The following is a 13,466-nucleotide window of genomic DNA, read 5'->3' as shown; positions in this document are numbered from 1 at the left end:
ATATGATGATATTTTTGAAGAATGAGAATTGGTTGTGACTAACAATGTATATGTATACGATGACATGATATATGATGAGCTGAGGCCAAGGCTCAATGGAAAGGTAATGATGTCGCTGATGTCCCCGCCGTCCGGTACCGTGGATATACGTAGATGGATCCATCCGAATAGAGCTGATAGGATAGAGTTGATACGAAAGTCACAACTAATGAACTAAATTCAATTAAAAAAAAATTTATACGTATATGATTATATGATGAGACATGCTTTGACACGTTATGATTTTATACGACACGTTTATGTTCATGCTTTTAAGTTCACGAAGTATATGTTGCTATTTTTCACTACTGTGTGCCGTGTATATGTACTTGTTATTCTTGGTACAGGTGTGTTAAGTTTTTAGACGCAATAGGCGTGTGTGATGCATGTGAGCTTGATGATTAGGGGACTGGAGGTGTCGAACTCTGAGTAGGCAGATCCGGTGCGGTGACACGACCCGAGGACCACATGTTTTCCGCATTATGATTTATAAGATTTGAGAGGAGATGAATATTTTCATACATTGATGATTTTAAGATTTTATTCGTTTATGTTTGCGTAAAATTATGTATGAGTTTGGTTATTTTAAACTGCACTATTTTTACTGTCAATTACTTAAGATTATTTTTAAATGTTATATTTTTCTGTAGAGCGCATTCAAGCAAAACGTTTAAGCATTATTTTGAAAATATGAGCTTTAAAAAAATATGTATTACCGCACTTTTAAAGGAGTAGACGTTACAATAAATATAGAAGTAAATGGGAACAATCAAATCGCTGAAGAACTAAAACGAAGTTTAGAACCAAAGAAAATGTATTATAAATATCTCAAGGTTTCCAAAAGATGGATTAAGGTAACAAGAAAGCAGCTGGTAATTTTCAAAGATCTATACAAACTGTTAGAAGTTGTCAGGAATGAGAATTCAGCTGATATGATCAAAATCCATATCTACTGGTTATGTCAGGAGATAAAATTTGAAAAACAAGATGTTTCTAGATTAATGATCTAGAAAAAGATCATGCAAGAAAAAGTGGAGGGATCATTCACCTACTCAACCCAAAAAGATAATGCCAAACACAACTGGATGACAATAATGAAAAAGTTATGGCAAGAGTTTGAAGTCCGTAAATTAAATAGGGCTTCTATAAATAACAAGGCAGAAGGAAGATAAATGCATCATTCAACCTCTTTATTTTCTTTCGAAACATAGTAATATTTTCTCTTTCTAGTTTACTATACATCCTGGGGTAGGAAACGAAATAGGGTTGTGCTAAGTGTTGTTAAAGAAATCTTCTTCAGAAACCATCGGTTGCGATTGTGTGGTTGGACTGTGAGGAGCAATCTCTAAAACTCGGAGGATATAACCCGACGGCATTCTGGTCAAAAAGATTTATTGTCCAATTTATTAACGGAAACATGATGGGACATTCATAAAAAAAAAATTGATCATCTGAATAAGGCTTATAAGCTGGAAACCTTGCATAGATGTATGTCTTTAAGCTACATGCTTTTAAGAACAGACTCGATAGGTAAAACAATGACATATACCATAAAACAAAGATAAGGACATTATTGGGAATTTTAAAAGAATGGGGAGTAAAAACTAAGTTTTATAGGGAAGGGAAGTAAAGAGAAAGTTAAAAAAGGTTCAGGTATTTTTTACAAAATTGCCCATAACTTCCTTTTTCATTTCCAATCATTTTTTTAAAAAAAATTACTATGTTATTAAATATTGTTAACATTGGATATTACTCACGGCATTAAATTAGTATTGCGATTAATATTGAGGGTCTGAGACGAACTTAAAAAATTAAATCCCTTTATTATTTTTCATTAAAAAGAAATTCGAATCATCTAATTTTGTTATTTTCACTTATATTTTATACACAAATTTAATAGGCATACACTTCATGTTAAAATTTAATATGTGCGCAACACAAAAAAATAATAATTTAACATGTACACTCGTATCACGTTAGAATACACATACGTGTCTATATATACAGACACCACAATAAGATGAACACACATCGTCCAATAATTAATGCAGCCAAACTTAATTCAGACAGCTAGAAATTAGCATTTTTGTTCCTTTTTTTATTAACAAGATGACTGTAATGCTGAAGAAGGTAATCTTAATCCCATATCCAGCACAAGGCCATGTCAATCCCATGATAAAACTGGCTTCCCTCCTCTCAAGCATGGGATTCAATCCCATAATCATCACTCCGGAATTCATCCACCGCCGAGTTTCTCACCGAATCAACGACGGGATTGTTTTCATGTCCATTCCCGACGGACTTCGCGAAGGCACGCCTCGGGATTTCTTCTCCATCGAAATGGCCATGGAGAAGAACATGGCGTCGCCACTAGAAGAGCTTGTTCGTAAGATGATCATGGACGGTGGTGAAGAAAATGATGGCGGTGGGATTGGGTTCTTCGTGGTGGACTTGTTGGCGTCGTGGGCGATCGACGTTCGGCCGGCGGTGCCGCGTGGCGGTGGCGGGGTTCTGGCCGGCCATGCACGCCACTTATCGCGTGGTCGCCGCCATTCCTGACTTGATCCATGCGGGCGTCATATCTGAAGACGGTATGTGTTCCCACTCTTTCCGCCGTAAGCCTTTATCCGAACACTATTCAAACGATTTATTTTTTATTTTTGCAACTATGAGTATAATTTTTTTACTATTATTACGAATAATTAGAGAGGCTGAATGTGTAAAAATATCAATTTATTAAATAAAATCAAAATTTAATGAAAATTTAGATAAACCAATTATAGGAGCAATTTAAGAATTTGAGCTTGTATAAAAGTTAAAATTTGGAAATTTTAACCTTAAAACTGTCAAATATAACTCAGAGCTGACATGCATGATTGTAATGTAAGAAATTCATACCATACAAGCCTGATTTTAAATCTCTTTTACAAAGTAATTTTTTTCAACAAATGATTAATAAATTTATCTATTTAAAAAAGTATGTTAAATTAAAAAAAAATTATTAAAGCAATTATTTTAACATGTGATATATTTATTTTTAACTCACACAGTGCACATGATTAGTTTTCTAATTTTTTTTAAAAAAGATTATTAAAAGATAGCACATGATTAATTTGTTACCAGAATTAACGGATCTTCAAACTCAAGTACCTCATAAATTTGATAAAAACTTGTGTGAGACGGTCTCACGGATCGTATTATGTGAGACGGATATCTTATTTGAGTCATCCATGAAAAAATATTATTTTTTATGCTAAGAATATTACTTTTTATTGTGAATATCGTTAGAGTTAACCCGTCTCACAGATAAAGATTCGTGAGACCGTCTCACAAGAAACCTACTCCATAAATAAATAGGTTGATAAACATATACCTTAGTAAATTATATTTTACAACTCACGACTAATATTATTTGGTGTCTAATGTGTTTGTTTCCTAAATATGACTTTCAGAGCATAAATTTTATTTACTATAATTATGCATAGTGCATGTCTTCAAGAGCATGTATTTCATATGGATGAGCAATTTGTTAGGTAGGCCACATATAAATATACGTTTCCAATTGTTTTTGATAGGGATAAGAAGATAGATTAAAAGACGGCTGAATAAATAATTTCACAAAATTATCAAATTAGTTTGGTTGGATTAGCAACACTAAATTGTAATTCTTTTGTGTTAAGTTTCAGTAAACCAGCAGTTGGACAATGCGTAAATATAGGCTCAATGAATAGGTTTGAACAATAAAATATAAGAATCAATAACAGTTAGGCCAACATAATTGAAATAAATGCACAAAACAATTTTTTTATGTAAGTTCGGAGAATTAAACACTTATATTTCTCTCTTTTTTTTAAAAAAAAATATTTAACCAGAAAACTTTGACGATTACATCTATTTGCAACAGCACACTTCATTATGTCTTATTACTCTGCCTACCGAAACTTCTAGCTATTTCACAGCTCAATCAATCTGATCAGTGAGACTCTTACTATCAGTTACATATATTTCATAACAAAATACATTTAGCAAAAATGATCCTCAATGACCGATATGAATAAATTTAAGGATGTAATCGAGCCGAGCCGAGCCGGACTCTTGAATGTTTGAGCTTGACTTGTTTATAATCAAGCCGAGCTCGAGCTTTATTTAACGAATATATCCATGGCTCATGAGCTTATTCAAGCTTTTATCGAACATAAACGAGCTCAATAAAAATGAATTGTACATTTAAATATTCATTAAATACATTAAAAAATAAATTATACATTTAGAAAAAAAATATAATTTTCTTATTAAAATTTGTCAATTTATTATAATAAATAAATTTAATAGATTTTTCTATATATTTCATAATTAATGTGTTAAATAAATAAATTAAATATCAAAATTATTTTTTTCATCTAAGATATTACTTATGAATTTACTAACGAACATGTTCACAAGCTAACGAGCCAAATATTGTAGAGCTTGAACTTTGTTCGTTTATCTTAACGAGCCTCATTAAACGAGCTCAAACGAGCTTTTATCGAATCAAGCTTCGAATAGCTCACAAACGGTTTGGTTCATTTACATCCCTATGAATAATCAAGCATGTGCTGAAATAAACTCTTTATCAATTGGGCTATCAAAGTTTTGATAATTCTTGATTGTAGATCGGAGATTGTAATCACTGAATGTCCACCCGACTGATATTTATAGGCTTCTATCCAACAATTGAATTTTTAAATCTGATAGTTGTTCCAGATATAGTAATTGTTGTGTCAACTTATAGCTCTTTCTGTCAGAAAGTATACTATGATAGTGCACATGTAATCATACATCATAACGGATTGAAAAGTTGTTGTGAAAATACTTCAAGGTCTATCCATTGAATTGCCCGACTGATTTAATATAAGATGTCATTAGGTAGTGATCATTGTAAATCAGTTGGCTTCTGATACTAAATTATGCTTCAGTTTGTCTTCGAAAATTTATTTACGCATGAATATTCATTTTTCTGTTATGAATTCAGTTCAGATAGGCTCTTATAAATGTTCACGTTAAATAAGTATCCTTTTTGATAAATCGTCAATACTTAATTTGTAAAAATATGCACGAGATGTCACAAAAACTAAATTCATATAATAACCAAAAGAGCTTGAAGAAAAATAATTGATGCTAAATTGATATTGAAACTGAAATATGTAACTGAGACTGAACTAAGAACTGTTTCTTGTGATGCTCTTTGTGAGATCTTGAATGTTTATTTGACTCCGAAGGAGGCTTGCTAGATTCAGTTTTTTTTTTCCTAGAATCAGGGGATTTAGAAGGATCTTTCTTTTGTTTTGGCTCACCCTTGTAAGCTGATTCCTTTTTAAGAACAATTTCCCCATTCTTTTCAACATCAGGGTCTTTCAGAAATTCAAGTGTCCTGGAAGGCTGAGAACTGACATCATCAATCTTTAAGTATAACTGAAATTTACTTCTCTGAATCTCTTCATCTAGGCTGTTAATTGTGGCAGCTTGTCTCTTCTTTATTGATTCTAGATTCATCAAGATATCCATCACATTATTTAAGAGAAAAGATACTTCTTTAAGCATTTTGTCCTTTTGGTCAATTGCTACAAGAATCTAACTGACTATTCTCTAATGTCTTAAGATTATGTGCAACTGAGATCAGATTACAATTAATGTCATCCAATGACAGTTCAGCTAGAATATCTATCTCTAGAGGCTGCTTAAACCTTGGAATTTCTTTCAATCTAGTCTGGAGGTGTAATGACAAGTATAAGATCTAGAGCCTTGCTGGATAAAGATGGGCCAGCCTGATCGATCATAAAAATTGGCCCAGGCATGGTCACATAACTTTGTACCATTTTTTTGTCCAAAACAACTTTCGGTATCAACACTATTGTTTCAGCCATTATTTCATTAGTTGCATGTTGCTCTGTTGAGACACACATCGATTTGATGTGCTTCTTTAACATATAATCTCAATTAAAATGATATATGATATCTATATGCTTTGTTCGAGAGTGTAAACATGGATTGTACGTAATTGAAATTACACTAGTGTTGTCACAAAAAATCAATTACTCTAGTGCATCAACTCTGTAGTCATTGAGTTGTTGAATCTACAACAATTGAGCACAGAAACTCCCAGCATATAGATATTCAGCTTTGAAAGTGGATGTTGCAATTGGTGTGTGTTTCTTTTTGAACCAAGAAGTCGGCCGATCTCCAAGAAATTAACAAGTTCCACTCGTACTCTTTCTGTCCACCTTTCATCCTGCATAATCTGTATCTGAAAATATAATTAGAATGCACAATGGGTTCTTGGGATACAAAGGGCCTATATTCCGAGTTCTTTTCAAATATTTAAGTATTTTTTTACCAGCTAAATATTGTGATTGATTGGGATCAGAATGAAAATGATAAAAAATTCATACAAAAAACATGACATCGAGTCGACTGGCAGTTACATAAAGTAATAAAACTCTGAGAGTTTGATACATTGTTACCTCGATTGAAATTCTTCATTCGTCTTTATCTAACTTAACTGATGAGCTCATGGGCATAGCTGGAGCTTAGCACGTCTCCATTCTGAATCTTTTCAGCAACTCTTTTGTGTGCTAACTTTATTGATAAAAATTCTCAAATCTAATTGTTTCAATTGTAAGCCTAAAAATAATCACTACAACAATAAAGGCTATTGTGACACTTTTTTGTAGATACTTTTAATTAAATATTGTTACAAATACTTAATAATGACACTTGTAAAAAATTAATAATGTGTAAAATAAAAAAACATATTAGATTAGTTATCCTGACATTTTTAATTTATGTCATGTTTTATATGGAGGGAACCAATTATTTTTCCCACATCGTAAAAAATCATTAAAAAACTAAAAATTGTCACTATAAATAAATGTGGGAATACTTGGGTTGGATATATATTGGAGGAGGGAAAATAATGACATCAATTAAAAATGTCAGGATAACTAATCTAATATGTTTTTTATTCCCACATTTATTTTATCTATTTTTTCCTCCTCCAATATTTATCCAACCCAAATATTCTAACATTTGTTATTGTCACTATAAATAACATACATGACATTTTTAGTTGTCATTATAAATGATTTTAACTGACATATAAATTTGTCATTATTACTATAATAACAAGGCATGTATAAATGTATTTAAAACATGAGTTTTTCCTGACATTTAAAATTGTCATTATATGAATAATTAGTAACACGTATGAAGTTGTCATTAACATCTTATAATAATATTAAAAAATGTCAGGAAGTTTAAGACGACATTGGAACAGAGGACATTTGTTGGAGGTGTCACTAAAACTAAAATGTCACTAAATATTGAATATGATGACATTTATGAATGTCACGATAAGCATTTATTCTTGTAGTGAATATTAGTTTTCCCATCATGTCCATCTCAAATTTTCCCTTCATCAGCTTGATAAACTTCTCGCTTAATTTGGGGTTAATTGAACCGAAAATAATATCATAAACATAAATCTGAACTAACAGAGTATGATCATTATTAAAAAACATAAATATGTTTTTATCAATAAAAACAAATTGTGAAGTCATGATCAAGCAAGAACCATGATAAAGTATCATACCAGGCACTTGGTGCCTGTTTTAATCCATGCAAAGCTTTATTTAATCTAAACACTTGATTTGGTAAGGTATGATTAACAAAACCTAGATGTTGTTCCACATAAACTTTTTATTGCAGTAGGCCATTCAAGAAAGCACTCTTGACATCCATATTGAAAACATTTTGAAATTTCTATAAGTAGCATAAGCAAGAAATATTCTAATTTCATGTAACCTAGCTACTGGTGCAAAGGTTTTATCAAAGTCTATATCTTCTTTTTGCCTAAATTCTTGTGTGACTAATATTGTCTTATTCCTAATCATAATTCGATCTTCATTTAGTTTTTTCTGTAAACTCATCGAGTTCCTATGACTGACTGATGAGTAGGTCTAGAAAATAAATACCAAACATTATTTCTATAAAATTGATTCCATTTTTCCTTCATTTCTTCTATCCAACTATTATCCCTAAGTGTTTCGTCTATCTTATTAATTTCTAATTACGAAATAAAAGAAACATGAAATAACTCATTAATCATCTGTTGTTTAGTTCCAAACAATGCTGAGAGGTTACCGATCACCAATGATGGTGGATGAGTTTTTTTTCATTTGTAGCATGGCCTTGTGAGAGGACTGGTTTCAACATTGTTCTGAGTATTTTCAATTTGGTTCTCTTCAGTAAGGTTGCCATCATCTTGAATATCATCTGCCTGGTTCTTTTCAGCTCGATTTAGATCAACTTGGTTATTAATATAGTCTTCTTGTTCCTTAATAACCTCTCTAGATGATTGATCTTGCATTTATGGCTCAGATGAATGATGAATCATCTTCTTCATGTTGATTTCAACTGCAGCTTCAACTTTCTAATTCAGATGAAACGAATTAATAATCCACCAACTTACTCTTACTTTCCTCAGTCACCAACACTTCCTGATCCCTCTTTTTTCTGAATAACATCTTGTCATTCTTATGTATTTTCTTGTTGGCATGGGATATTTTGTCCTAATCAGTTGACCTCTTGCCATATTTCTTTCCTTTAGACAGTTGACTATGAAGTGGCCCATTTCTTCTGCAATTGAAATAGGCATTGTCCTCATAAGTGGATCTTTCTTGTAATGGTTATTCTACTGAGAATCTGAAAGTTGCCCTAATTTTTCCTCAGAAACTTCCCAAATTTCTTCACGAATAATGACATTGCATCATTACTGACTTGTTCAGCTGATTTTTCTTTTGGAACTGATGGCTCGATTTTTGCAACAACTAGTGCTTTGGTCACTTTTGATGTGGACTCACCATCAGTCTTGTATTTCGATTCAAACTCATATGACTAAAGATCTGCGAACAGATCATGTAGTTCAAGATTTTTTAGGTCCTTGGATTCTCGCAAGGTCATTGTTCAAGACTCTCTTTGTTCCCATACTTTTTACCTTCAAGACTATCTCTATGTTCCTATACTCTCCCAGATATCCTTTGCAGTTGAGCAGATTTTATTTTTGTTAAATGTGTTCTTATACACCATTTTGTACAATATGTTTTTAGCCAAATTATCCAAGTTGACTTTCTTCTTATCTTCACCTGTCCATTCCATCCTTGGTTTTTCAACCATATGTAATGCACTTTCTGAAATAACAACAGTTGTGTTGCCTTCAAAATCTTCATTGGTCCTACTGTTATGACATACCACATATCATCATCATGTGCAGATATATGAGTCTGCATTTTAATCTTCTAGTCATCAAAGTCTTCTTTAGAAAACTTTGGAATCTATGTGAAAGGTGTCATTATATGTTCAGTGCTGAGAGACCAGAATTAACCCGCTCTGATAACACTTGTTAAGATCAAGAGATTGATTAGAAGATGGAGGGTTCAATAAAAAAATCTCACAAAATTAGCAAATTAATTCTATTAGGTTAGCAACACTGAATTGTAGATTTGTTGGTTGGGCTTCAGTAAACCAGTAGTTGGACGTTGAGCGGAAATAGATTCACTGAATATGTTTGAACAATAAATGTCAAGGATCAAGAACAATTAGGCTATAAAAACTGAAGTAAATGCACAAATTTTTTTTATGGAAATTCGGAAAATTAAACACTCTTATGTATCTCATTATTTCTTTTCAGAAAGTATTTCATAAGAAGACTTTGGCGATTACAATAATTTGCAATAACTCACTTCAGTAGGACTTATCATTGATCTACTGAAACTTCTAGTTATATCAAAACTCAATCAATCTGATCAGTGAAACTCTTACTATCAATTGCTTGTATTTCAAAACAAAATACACTTCACAAATCTGAAATAAACTCATGAACAATTGGGCTTTGAAATTTTTGATAAAAGAACACACAAGATAGATAATGCTTGATTGTAGATCGTAGATTGTAATCTCAGAATACCCACCCAACTGATCTATTTATAGGGGTTCCATCCAATGGTCAAATTTTTAAATCTAATATTCGTTCCAGGTATAGTAACCATTGTGTCATGTCATTGTTATTTCTGACAAATGTTACACTTAGCACAAAACTCTGATCTTGTAAGATAATGTTTTGAATATACAGGGTCGATCCGTTGAATTGCTTGATTGATTCAATCTAAGATGTCGTTATGTAGTCCTTGTGAATCAGTTGGCTTTTGATATTCAGTCATGCTTGAAAATCAGTTATGCTTCAGTTTGTCATGGAAAACAGTTACGCATGAATATCCATTTTTCCCTAATGAATTCAGTTCGGCTAGTCTCACATTAAATAAGTAGTCTTTTGTTAAATCACCAAAAATTAATTGATCAAACTGTTCATATTAATTAATTATTATTTATACTTATTCTATAAATATTTATTCGTGGTATATTATTTATACGTCAAATTAAGTTAATAAATATTAGCCAAGCTAATAATTAATGTTTGTGTGGTGCAATGCCACAGGTATTCCAGAAAAGGAAAATGCTCCAATATGTTTGTCTCCGAATGATCCCACCATAAGCACAAGTGATCTTCCCTGGCTGATTGGCTCTGCAACATCAAGAAGCTCAAGGTTCAAATTTTGGACACGGACCCTAGACCGATCCAACACCCTCCCATGGATCCTCACAAACACTTTCCCCAATGAATCACAATCTAAGACAACTCAACAGGCCACCTTTTTCGAGAACTTTAAAACCTCACAAGTGCTCGAAATCGGCTCTCTAATCATGCAATCATCAGCCATGGCGAGTTTTTGGGAAGAGGACATGAGCTGCTTACGATGGCTCAACGAGCAAGACAAGGGCTCGGTTGTGTACGTCTCGTTTGGAAGTTGGGTCAGCCCGATCGGGAAGGCAAAGACAAGGAGCCTGGCCTTGGCGCTCGAGTCATGCCAACGACCTTTTCTTTGGGTGTTGGGGTCCGAGTGGCGAGAGGGGTTGTCCGAGGGGTACGTGGAGAGGATACAAACGAGAGGGAGGATCATGTCATGGGCACCGCAAGTGGAGGTGCTGCGACACAATGCCGTGGGGTGTTATGTGACGCATTGCGGTTGGAATTCGACTATGGAATCCCTCCAATGCATGAAACCCCTCTTGTGCTATCCTATCGCAGGTGACCAATTCTTGAACTGTGCGTACATTGTGAATGTGTGGAGAATTGGAGTCAAATTAGAAGGGTTCGGAAGAGAAGAAATCGAGAATGTGATAAGTACTGTTTTAGAGGACGAGCAAATGAGATGGAGAATTGAGAAATTGAATGATAAATTGTTTGGGAAGGAAGGGATCTCTAAAGCCAGGGCTAAGCTAATGGCATTTATTCAAGATATATAGGTAAATTCATTATTTAAATAGAAAATCAGTGTGATAAGTTGGCCTAGCTACATCGGATTTTGGCTAGCTTTTTTGGGCTATGGTGTTGATAGAACACTAGATACTAATGATATGACAATGTCAATAGTACTCTGGCATAATTAAAAATGCAAAATAAGTCTAGTTATTCAATTACAACCAAGGTCTATTTTCGACTGATGAGAAGATCACATCCAATTTAGGCCAATTAACGTGACAAACCTTTTTCCTTACGTAAATTGCATGGTGTTTGGAGATTTTGTAATCAAATTTGGGTTTAATGTAATATTTGTATAATTGTTTCATGATTTATAAGTATTTGTTGTATTTATAAAGTGTATTTAGTGATGTTATCCACTCTTGTCTTGAAACATTTCCAGTTTCATATATATTGGTTTTGAGTTCTTGTCGCAGAAACGGATATGAGAAGACTCCCATCATTCTCGCAGTACGGGAAATGAACACAGTTGAAAAAACTGATGCCTACTAGCTAGGGATGTTAGTGGATCAGATCGAATTAAACTGATTCTGGATTGGTGGGTAATAAACAGTATCAATCCCATATCTTTCCGAAGTAATAATTTTTTTTTAAAATAGAGTGATCGAAACATGATGTTTGTGATTACGTATGAGTTGTATAATTATCACCATCTATAAATTTTAGTACAGTAACAAGTGTTCGATTCTAGCATCAGTATTTTAGTCAATATCGCATATTCGATTCTCGTGAATGACAAGAAATGCAATTACCGGGAAGAGGCTGTTGGGAAGTAATAATTGTCCTTACTGAGAGTAATCGAAACAGGACATTTAAACTGTTATACAATTTTAAAATATTGAAGTTGCATCGTTATTACTAGCTATTGTTTTCGGTAGGACCGAAAGATTGCAGTTTTACCTAATGTTATAGTTGATGATAATAGTGTAACTCAAATATTTGAAACAATATAACAGTCCATGCATCATGATTGTTCTCCCATAAGGGGGATTATTTTTGGTTCTCCGGAACTCATATCGAAAATGAGGCGGAATTTAAAAAATTTCGATTTATCTATCCTGGAGACGATCGGTTGGCTTTGGTTCATAAAATAAACCTGCATATAATATTAAATTAAACGCACAAAAGACATTACAGCACAACCTAGGGACGCCGTGGATAGATATTCATGTTTTGTCCCACTCTTACCCCAACTGTAGAATTTTCCTCTAATGTCCAAAATCCAGTCCACTACTGAATGGATCTACCATGAATAATTGGCATTAGATAACTATTGGATTTACAAAAAACAAGAAATATAATATCGCACGAAACCATGTTCTCAACAATATATAATTATACAAAGGCACAAAAGAATAAAATTTTATTTCAAAAACTTTTTCAGCTGCGAAGAAAATCAAATTTTGAATTCTGAATCAAAATTCTTTTTTTTTTTTAGTTGTTTCCATCGGCCAATCGTATACATGCTAGAAAATCTTGGCAGCCTCGTCTCATAAGTTTCATCACACATATGCAAGAGATAATGTGCGGCATTTGCTTGTTTCTTACTGCATCAAAGACAAAAAGATCTCTCGCTGGGTGGTCGAATAGCTACTGACCTCTGCAGAAAATTTATCGAAGCTCCATTCGTAGACAACCAATCCATGCCAAGAATGATGTCGAATTCAGGCATCGGGAGTACGATAAGATCTACCTGAACCACATCCTTCAGCAAACGAAAGCTCCAGATTCCTCACAATGCTCGTGGTAACCATGTGATCACCAGAATGAATGAAAACTCTGAAGCCCAAATCCGAATACTCAAGTATATCTCCTGAATCCAGCAATGCATATGTAGCTATACCTAAAATAAATACCTTCCTACGACAAATATATCATCAAATCCAATCAAGTCGAAAGCTTAACAGTGTGTTTGGCAACCAAGATTTGGGAGGATTTCATAGGAATTGGAATTGGAATTGGAATTGGAAATTTAAGTATTTGAAATTCCATTTGATGTTTGGTTTAAAATTTA

At 33.3% G+C, this 13,466-nt stretch overlaps 1 protein-coding gene across 1 annotated transcript; it reads left to right on the top strand.

Moving 5' to 3' along the window:
- Positions 1 to 2,059: 2,059 nt before the first annotated feature.
- Positions 2,060 to 11,786, top strand: LOC142527932 (UDP-glycosyltransferase 82A1). Its single transcript, XM_075632931.1, is given in 3 exon segments — positions 2,060 to 2,517; positions 2,519 to 2,630; positions 10,568 to 11,786. Coding segments are annotated over 3 exon segments (1,350 nt in total). The 5' UTR covers positions 2,060 to 2,148; the 3' UTR covers positions 11,437 to 11,786.
- Positions 11,787 to 13,466: the final 1,680 nt, after the last annotated feature.

This window comes from Primulina tabacum, chromosome 15, assembly GCF_025594145.1.
Source record: "Primulina tabacum isolate GXHZ01 chromosome 15, ASM2559414v2, whole genome shotgun sequence".
NCBI classification, from domain to species: Eukaryota; Viridiplantae; Streptophyta; class Magnoliopsida; order Lamiales; family Gesneriaceae; genus Primulina; species Primulina tabacum.
The sequence above is the reverse complement of the archived record's forward strand: the minus strand, read 5'-3'. Positions and strand labels throughout refer to the sequence as shown.